The 10,241-nt window shown below is 35.8% G+C and overlaps 1 protein-coding gene across 3 annotated transcripts in view; it reads right to left on the reverse strand.

Annotated features, from left to right (window-relative positions):
- Positions 1 to 9,954, reverse strand: part of LOC131162239 (protein GIGANTEA) — a 52,283-nt gene extending 42,329 nt beyond the window's left edge. The window contains exons 1-6 of one of the 3 annotated variants that reach the window (XM_058118514.1): positions 9,555 to 9,954; positions 8,711 to 9,125; positions 5,760 to 5,831; positions 5,510 to 5,564; positions 5,245 to 5,387; positions 4,777 to 5,051 (exon numbers count right to left, since the gene is read on the reverse strand). In XM_058118514.1, coding sequence (XP_057974497.1) covers positions 4,777 to 5,051; positions 5,245 to 5,387; positions 5,510 to 5,564; positions 5,760 to 5,831; positions 8,711 to 8,797 — 632 coding nt within the window. In that variant the 5' untranslated portion in view covers positions 8,798 to 9,125; positions 9,555 to 9,954. The remainder of the gene's footprint in view (positions 1 to 4,776; positions 5,052 to 5,244; positions 5,388 to 5,509; positions 5,565 to 5,759; positions 5,832 to 8,710; positions 9,126 to 9,554) is intronic. The other 2 variants (XM_058118515.1, XM_058118516.1) reach the window with 2 other exon arrangements.
- Between the last annotated feature and the right edge of the window lie 287 nt (positions 9,955 to 10,241).

The following is a 10,241-nucleotide window of genomic DNA, read 5'->3' on the forward strand; positions in this document are numbered from 1 at the left end:
TGACTCAGAGCAATATTCTGTGAAAATTGGAGGGTTGTCAAATCCTTACTATCTTAGTCCAAGTTATTCTAGGTCTACCCCTTTCCTTACGCTACCACTAACATTAACTAGCTCACCTCTCCTCTTTGTGCCATTGCAGGCGTGAAAACCATCTTAACCATCCCTTAACTTTAATTACACAAATTTTAAAACTACAAAAATAGTTTAGAAAAAATTCAAAACTCAGACAAACCAAGCTGCCATCGTCCATACACTACAATGCCACAGCCACATGCCATTCCAAGAAAAAGACAATAGAGAACGTATGTCCTTACATAACCCCAATGCCTCCTTTGCCTTCCTAGACAGTAAAAACCAAACAAGAACACCAATACTACACTTATTCTACACTTATCTTTCGCAATTTTCTTTTGAATTACAGTCAATTACATAATAAAAATAATTAAATAAATAAATAATCTCCAGATTAAAAATTCACAAAACCAGATTTTCTGGTGATTTTCTCCCAACTTTAAAGTTGATTGCCTCCAACAAAATCAATGATCAGAAAAGCAGAGACCTCTAGGCTCTAGATGGCTTACTGTTCTCGAAGAACCAAGTCTCAATCAAAGCAACATAAGGATCTGATGTGTTCAGCTTGAAACTAAAAGGCCTCGTCAAGATCATGCAATGGTTGCAGAAACTAAAATCTAGCATAGTTTTCCTTCGATGAGAATAAGGTGTCAAAGGTCTCAAAGGTTCATCAATCCTTTAAATCCTTAGTGGGTTTTATAATTTAAAAACAAAAAAAAAAGTAACACTACTAATCCTGAAATGTGTATAAGCAAAAAGTGTAAAATGTGCACCTTTCACCACAATGCATACACTATTGGAGCTGAACGTAATTGAGAAATTAAACAAATTGATTTAGGATAAGGCTTGTGGAAGAAATTGAGGAATAGGTGAGATTAAGCTGGAAAATAAGGGATTCAAATGTAATTTGAAGGCTACTAATGCAAAGCCAGAATTAGAACCACACTATAGGTTCTAGGAATCACTCCAAGGAGGAAAAAAAGTCCCTCACTTGTTAAGGCTTAAGGTTTTGCGACATAGACATTTCTTCATTAAGTATCAAAGAAAACCACTACTGCTATTTATAAATGTCTCTTGGTAGCTTAACCCCAAAAATAATCAGTTTCGAATATCGCAACTAAACTGGTCTTGACCACACAAAATGAACTGGATAAAATAACTCCAAAAATACCTGAAAATAAAGACTCAAACTACCCTTGTGAACAGTACAGATACACACTACACTGTATTGCTACAGTGCTCATGAACATTGCTCAACTACATTACTGCTGATAGTAATTGAACACAATATTTCAATTCAACTCCCAAATCAATCCACCACCATTATCTCCCCAAATCAAATCTTCTGGTTAATCAGTTTGCCCTTTTTTCTTCTTTTTCCTGATTGCATCAGCCTTAAATTGGAATTTGCACATTTTTTGGGAATCTTACCATCCAATATTTTGGCTTGCATCTCACCTCGTGAATGTCTTTTAAAATATTGATTATGAGCAGGACATGTACTTCAGGCTATGTACATTGGCTCGAGATGTTGAAGTGTACATGTTTGAGTTTTTCAAATTGGTCAATTGATGTTCTTTTGATGAAGATGAATAACAATTTTCATTCAATACATTTGAGGACCTTGCCATGGATTAGGTATTGAGTTATAATCATATTTCCAGATGAGCTCCTACCCCATCAAGCAGCCTCATTCAACACAGTTTAAACGATTCCCAATTACAGCAAGAAAACTGTGGACAAAAAGGACACTAATCATGATGGTCTATGGAGAGCTATGTCACTGAGAGACTATTGAAGATCTGAAAGTCTAGCCTAAATGGGAGAGAGTTATGCTGATGATCAGATTGTGAATGTGCTTGTGCATTCCAGGGATGAAGATAAAGAGGGTATTTTTAGCTGCATGCATCCACTTTAACTAGAGGTCTTGCTTTTTTCAACTGGGGATGATTGATGCAGTCGGTGTGGAGAATTAATTTTATTCACACTGCATTTGGGAGCATAAATTTTGGGCCTTGGATTTGGATTTGGATTTGGAGAAAATTTAATACAATTTTGTAGTACATTTTGAACCAGTCCACACAAATCCAAATCCAAAGCCTCTTCCAAACACAAGGTCAAGGTATTTTTATTGGGGCCATATATTTTAAATCTATGGATATGCTAGTTAGGAAAGCAATATTTTAGTTTATTAGGTTTCTAAAAATAGTTCTCTTATTTTCAAAGACCTCCAGCGATAGCTTGTCTTGAACATTGGGCCTGCATTACCCTAAAAGAGCGCGGCACCTCCTTTCTTTATTAGAAAACCCCACTTATGGCAGAGGAATACCGTGGTTCCAGCAAAGCAACTACAAACAGATAGAAACGAAACGTAACAAAAACGAAACGAAGACAAAACGACACATTAGACTCTTAAATTAGGAAGACCAATTTTGTCAAGTCGTATCATGCCTCTAACTAGACGAGGTAAAGAAGCAAACTCCAGATATCTCATAGTGGTGCCTTCCCCTCCCTAACGTGCCAAGAAGTCCGCAGCCTTATTTCCTTCTCTGAATTGGTGAGCATACCCTAATGACATATATGAATAGTCTCTAGATATCCACTTCTTGATTTTCTAATTTTGATTTCATTCAAGCATGAAATTGAGGAAGATCTACGTAAAGAATAGCAAGCTATCATTACCTTCCATTCAATAATTTCATTACCTTATGAAACACAATAATTAATACTGGATGGTATGCATATTTCATTGTTAGCCCTCAATTTACGGTCAGGAAGCTAAAGCTATAAATCCTATGTATTGTGGCACAAGGTAATTGTTAGAAGGGAGTATAATATTTTAGTAGTTAGGTAGGGTGGGTGGGGTATCTTTGTCCTTAATATCTGAAGACCAACCTGAAGCTGTACATAACTCTCCAGGACCACCAACTGCTGCTGCTTCTCCCCCCTAACCACTTTGTCTCTCTTCTTCTCTCCCCTTCTCCTCTCACCCCAAGTGCTGTATTTTCCTCTTTAAATATTCAATTTATTTCAGATTTGCAACATGGAATTGGGTTCTAGTCTTATTGCTCACATTTATTGGGAGTTTATTTAAAAATTGTGGTGTTCCCGATAATGTGTCTGATTCATTGTTTGTTTATCCCTTCACATGCAGTCAGGCTGCACACGCCAAGGGGCACTGTTAAGGCTTGGTATACCTTGTTTGCTTACAACTTAACAGCTTAATCTTTTAGGTATAGTGGCAATCTAACATAAACGAATTAAATCCTAAATAATATAGGAAGACATAAAAGCCCTTACAAGTTCGCAGCTACCATATCATAAATAGGTTTTGTTACATAGTTCAAAAACAAATATTCATTTAGGTGTCAAATCCATTTAACCAAACCTACGGACACAGTTGAACAATCAATTAATCTTAGTATATTTATGCTATACTTCAAGGGAATAAAGTTTTTACACGACATGACCTGCTCAATAAATATCCATGCAACAAAATGCAACATGAGAAGCATGCATGGATGTGACCAACATGTATTGTGTCAGACATGGGTACTCCATACATTTTGAGGTGTCCTAATGACACAATTACACCCTAGATTTCCACTCATTGATTTCCACATTGTGATTTTCATTCAAGCATCCAATTGAGGATGAGCACCTGTGTGTAGAGGCTAGCAAACAATCACTACCTTCCATATCATTAACTTATGCCACTACACATACGACTAACTTTAGCTTCATGGCCACAAAGTGAGTCACAACAACATATAACATCCATCAATCATCAATTAATCCAGCAAAAAATTTGAATTTTTTAAGCCCAAAACAGAATTTGAAATGTCCTAGTGTTTGCCTTCACACTGGGAGTAACAAAAATTCTGCTTGCATCTGAGGTGTATAGAAATTGATCTGAGGGATGTAAAAAAGGTAAACAAAAAACCAAAACCAAAACCAAAACCAAAATAGCAACAAACTGTATTGAAAAAAAAAAAAAACTGAGGAAAAAAAGAGCAAAAAAAAAAAAAAGATATGGTGGTATGATATCCAAACATGAAGGTCAGAGAATCAAGTCACAGAAACAGTAGCTCCAAATGTGGGGCAAGACTACATACATCAAGCCCTCTCCAGACCCTCCCCAATGGCATGGGAGACTTGCGAACTCGGTGTTACATTTTATTTACATTTTTGTCAGAGCTGCTCCCAAAATCTTCACATATTATCAGCCAAATTAAGTTTATTCATAATTTTCCCAATGTAATGTGTGCTAAAGGTTGGTGGAACTAGTGAAACTATTAACCTAAGGGTATATTCAAGGATTAGATCTTGATTTTGATGTAATTATGAGGGTCTCAACTTATGGTAATTTTGAACAAACTTCATTTGATACAAACTTCAATTTTGATTTAAAGAAATATTGGAAACTACAAGGAAATTGTGACTGGATCATGGGGCAATATTTAAATAGATTGATTGTTAATCATTTAGAAAGAAAAAAAAACTCAATTTTGCTCCATTATTTCAGTTTTAAAATATCTAAAATTTCAGATGGAATTCCCAAAATTGCCATTTTTTTTTTTTTTCAAACAAGAAACCAAATTTTGATTTCCTTTCAAACCCTTATGAAATCCAAAATTTCGGCAAAATTACTCAAACTTATGCAATATACTAACACAGCCATATTAAAACAATACAATCACTTACCAACGGAAATAGTCGCTTCTGATACCCAGAGGGGCAGCAAGCAATATATCAGTAATCCAAGGAGACAAAGGCCGTAATGGTTTCCTGTCGTGTTGCACCACAGGTGCATGACAGGATCCCCCATCCTTGGAGCTACTTGTTGTAGCATGATTGCCACTGCTGCTCCGATCTGCTTCATTATTCTGATATTCCACCTTGTAAATTGGACGATTATAATGAGTCAAAATTCGCAAAATCTCCCCACATGCCAGTGCCCACTGTTCTGAATATTCGTTCTGTAATTAAAAAATTAAAATAAGTATTATCAATGTGAATTTCTTGTCAACTCATAAAGTGTACACAAGATAGAACAAATTAGAGAATACTCAAGAAATTTTAAAATACACTAGAAAAAGCATGAAATAAAGTTTGAAAAGAGAGGAAGATTTTAGTACAAGAGGGAATTTAAAAATAAAGGTAATTCCATACCTCACTGTCAGGGCAGACTAAGGAAATGAAAGAAGCAAAGGGGGGAGTACATCTATCATACTCCAGTGTACCATCAATGATACATGAAATGATTGGAAGAACAACAGCATGCCCATGCTCCGGATGATGAAGGACAAACATTGCTGGAAATTGATCGATAAACATAAAGAATCAGACACAATAAAGAGAAAATAATTGTAAGGACTGATAATTTATGTGTGAAACCAGCTTTAATATAAACCAAATATGGATTAAACATTCATACCCAAAACATCATCAAAAAGACGCTTCTCCTTTGATGGATAACGGTTTCGGATGAGCTGTTAAAAAAAAAAAGGGTAAAAGTAAGCAACACAAGGATATTGAGTATCTCATCAAAATAAAAATATATTCCTAGTTAGCTAGTTGTATGATTAAAGTTATTTGAGTATTTTTTTTTTTCTCTCCTGAAGTTCCACCAAATAACGAAAACTAGTTTATAAACATAAAAAATAAAAATGACAAAAATGAAATACCTCAGCAATATCATCAGGAAACTTTTCTGATGTGAACTGGCCAAGTAACTCCACATAAGCAGTAATTTGAGCCTATGCATGAAAGAATGGGGAAAAAAGCAAACATGTCAACAATTGTTGGAAATGTACAAGAGTGAAAAATCAATTAGTCAGAAATTACATCAATTAGAAAGCTTGTCAATTTCAAGAATTCAAAAACAGTCCACAAAGTAAATGTACATTTTTACATTCACCTTACCCTCGTAGAACAAGTAACCTTTGCCATAACTTTAGCATAGAGAAAATGTTTTAGAAACAAAGATAAAAATACAATCCGAATCATCCGATACCATGAGCAGCATCAAGTAGTAACAGAGAGGCAGGGTGGGGAAGCATTGAGACTGCGGGCCTCCTTACGAACTTACACCAAAGGCTATAACCTCATATTCAGAATTATGTTGGTCACTTTATCAGAAGGACTGAAGGGCGCACATTTCATTCAATAATCTTCAAACTCTATTCATTCCTAGGAAGCAACCTAATATAATTGCAGTTCTTTCAAGTGCAAATCCAAGCGCTTAGATGCATTCTAGGCAGAAAGCACCAAATTTGCACAGGGAACCTCATCATTTATGCTAGCTGTTTCACCATGTCCATGCTGACCCTATATCTGTAACAATTTGAAACACTAGTCTCACTATTCAAAACCAACACTGCCTATGCTGTGCCATAGTTAGGTTATAGCTACCCTGTGTTTCGTATACCATACCAATCATCTTTTCATTTTATTTCTGTCTTCATAGCACATTAACTCATTCATTGCTCATACCTTCACCTCTTGCTATCCTCCAATATGTTGCGCTATTGGGCCAATCACCAATGATACAATTGGCAATGCCCTGCTACTAGCTTTGTGATATGCTTCCTCTCATTTTTTCCTACAGCCTTCATTTTTTCATTAGTTATATAATGAACTACACAGGCATATCTGCACCTAGTAAAATGTCTCAACAAATATGTTGCTCATGACACAACATTACCCTAAGAGACAAGTAACAGTATATGCTAAAAGTTAAACCACCATATATTGCATAAACCAGAAAATTCAACTTCATCACTTTCCCTCCTCCATCACTCTGATGCTAGTTGGACCAATGATGTCATTTTTAATCTCAGTTAGCGGCTTCTGTGCTATGCACCCTCTCTTAAAATAAAAAATAAAAAACATTAGGCATAGTTTGAAAGAGGTCTCTAGGTATATGTTGCTTATGATACAACAAATAGTATATGAGACCAGTTACTAAGTTGGACTGACCATAAAAGCAGTAAATCATGAAATTTTAGGACAAGCATTATGAGGCATTTATTTCCTTTAGAAAGGAACATGAACCAGTTTCATTGAGCAACATTGATACAAAGTGACAGGGAAGAGAACATTTTCTAGGAAATGTAAGTAGGATTATTTGAGTTGAAAAATGCACAAGTTTATACTGCATGATCAATTAAAACCTATCCAATCATACAGAAAAAAATATCACTGCATGACGAAAGGCTGACCATGCTTCATGGTATATGTGAAATAGCAAGGAAACTAGATGCCTAGAAGATGTTCATCCTTGATATATTCAGGTACATAATCATATCACAAAAAGCAAATCAATGACAGAATCAAAATTTGGTTTCTCCATGAAACAATTTAAAATTAACTGACAACTCAAAAAACTTCACTGGAAAAAACTGCATCATTGCAGGATAACTGCTGACAAAGGAGTAAATAAGAAAAACCTGATAGCCTTTTTTGTCATATAAGCTTCTATCAGCATGGAGAACTTCAAACATACTCATTTTATAATGCTTATCTTAATGAGAAAGGACATCCCAAAATATTTACCAGATTTACAGGCTTTAAATTCTAAAATAAAAAATAAGGTTACCAATAGAATCTGGGGCAGGCCAAACGAGACATATTGAGGCCACATCTAGAGAACCCAATAGAACCCTTATGATTTTGGCTCTCCCCGGACCCCAAATGCAACCAAATTATAACTGAACTGGATGTTAGTTTGACTTCCTAACTTGAGGCATGGGTCTGACTTCCTAACCTGGCAACCTGAATTCAATCCAATTACAGCTGTTAATTATTCATTCAAATCTATAGTCTATATTATTTCAATTTTCTGGGTTCAAGTTTATATGTTTTACATAACAATGTGCAAATTTTAAAACATACACGCACATGATTGGGGTTCAAATTTTTCAAAATCAGCTATCAAACCAGTAAATCAACCAATGCTTGATCCAACCCAGCCCAGCAAAAACACTATTAAAGAATAAACTAATTGGCCAACACAGCAATGACAACAGTCAGCAAATAACTGGAGGGAAGAGCAACAGTACCAACTAAAGAATTAGAATGGCAAACAAAGATATTTTACTTCCACTTTTCAGCTGACAGTTCTTCAGAGGTTTGTTTGGCCATTTTGTCTCTCTATAAACCACTTGTGATTCCAGATCTAAAAAAATCCCCTCAAAAGAAAGTTCGTGATTTGCTTCAATAAAAGAAGAGCACCCAATCATTGCTTTTGATCTAGTAAATGGGCAAACACAAACCAACTTCCCCATCCAAAAATGCATCCGATTATATAAGTCGCAGGTAACAATTCATAGTCTTTTCCCAAGAAAGAACATATACTTTAGGTCCTATCCATACAACCATTTTAACTTCTATCAAAGAAAAATATCAGTCATTCTAAAAACCTTACCCAACATTTATTAGGGATAAAATTCCTATTCAGTTAATACACGCCACTTCATCAGCTTTATTTTGGAATCAAGAGCCTCGACACAAAAAATAAAATACAATTTCAATTTTAGAAAGAAAAGAAAACCAGTTTCTCGCAATCTAAAGATTGATCCTAATTTTAGAAAGAAAAACAAGAAAATTTAACCGAGAAATAAGAAATTAATCGCACCTTCCGTTGCTGGGCATCTAGAGGCGGAGGCCAGAACAATGAGGAGAACTGAAGACCATCAATCCACCTTTCGCATGATCCAGCCATACGAATATGTTGGCAACAAGCCCTTTTGCACCAACCACAGGAACTTACGCAAAACAGAGCTGGGAAAAACAGCCACAAGCTTCTACTTCTTCAATGGCTATCGATCAATGAACAGAAGATTGTAATTCAACATTCCGAGCATAGCACCTTGTCAGGTCCCGCAATTAAAGAATTAACAACAAAAAATTGAGCTCAAGCACGCAACAGTAATTCAAAAATCTGTACTGATGCTCCCTCTTCCGAAAAATAATTTACAACAGTGAGTCAGTCCTGGCTACAGAGCTCCGGTTCAGAACAGAGGTTATGATTATAATCACAATCCAAAGTTCTGTAAAACCATGGGAATAAAAATTAATCACAACTAAAAAATGAAAAAGTACATACAAAACGAAATCAAAACAGATACAATTTTCTTACAGAGTTTTTTTCCACCAAAAAAAAAGATGAATAAAATCAAAGCAAATATTACAGAACAGACGTTTAAAAATGGATACAAAAATCAATGCCTAGATGCTCATTTGAGCAAAAAAAATAAAATGAACATTAATATTCTAACTAACAAATTAAGGATAAACTAAAATACGATTAGAACAATCTCCTCTCCGAAGAGGCATCGCAGTTACACAATAAAACATAACACCCGAATTTCTTCCATTTTCTTTCCCCCGTCTCCTCAGAATCCAAACGGAAAATAATGAAGAAACATCGCACAAATCGAAATCGGAAACAATAAAAAGAAGAAACACATGGAGAGTACCTGGTTCTCCTTCCAGGTAAAATTTCAATTCCCAAAATTTTCGAAAATTAGGGAAACTGGTACGACACAGTGACTGCAACGAGATCGAGATTTTTCCTTCTTTTTTTTTTTTTTTCCAAATTTCTTCACAAGTGTGAAGCGTTATTTAGATTTTAAGAGGCTGTAGTTTTGATAGGAGAGAGAGAGAGATGAGATCTTTAGCTGCTCGGAGGACTGCGTACGTGGCAATGATATTTTCCGCTCGCTTCCAAGTGTCATGTCAGCTTTACCATCCACATGCATGTATGTATGGCCATAGTGGACACGCATGCATCCACATACATGCTTGCGAATGATCATCCGCTAGTGCGGAAAGGAGAAAATCGAGGAACAGTAAACGACAAGGACAGCCACTGAGCGCGCATGTGCGAAATTACCAACATAGCCTCCGCGTGATGAATAAAATATTTGATGTGCTGTGTGTTTTTTGGTTTTTAGCTAAACGTGTCGTTTGATTAAGTATTATAGTATTGGCGAGGGGAAGATCGATCCAGTAGTTTACGTTATAAGCTGTAGAAGATATTTTCGCAGGAGCCTTGACAATGTCATACTGAGGAGTACGTCCTCCTCCTCCGCTCATCCACTTGCAGTGTCCCAAAAAATGGTGTTTTATTCGACCTCAACTTAAATTTAAAAGTAATAAAAATA

The sequence above is a fragment of the Malania oleifera genome, chromosome 8 (assembly GCF_029873635.1).
Source record: "Malania oleifera isolate guangnan ecotype guangnan chromosome 8, ASM2987363v1, whole genome shotgun sequence".
NCBI lineage: Eukaryota > Viridiplantae > Streptophyta > Magnoliopsida > Santalales > Ximeniaceae > Malania > Malania oleifera.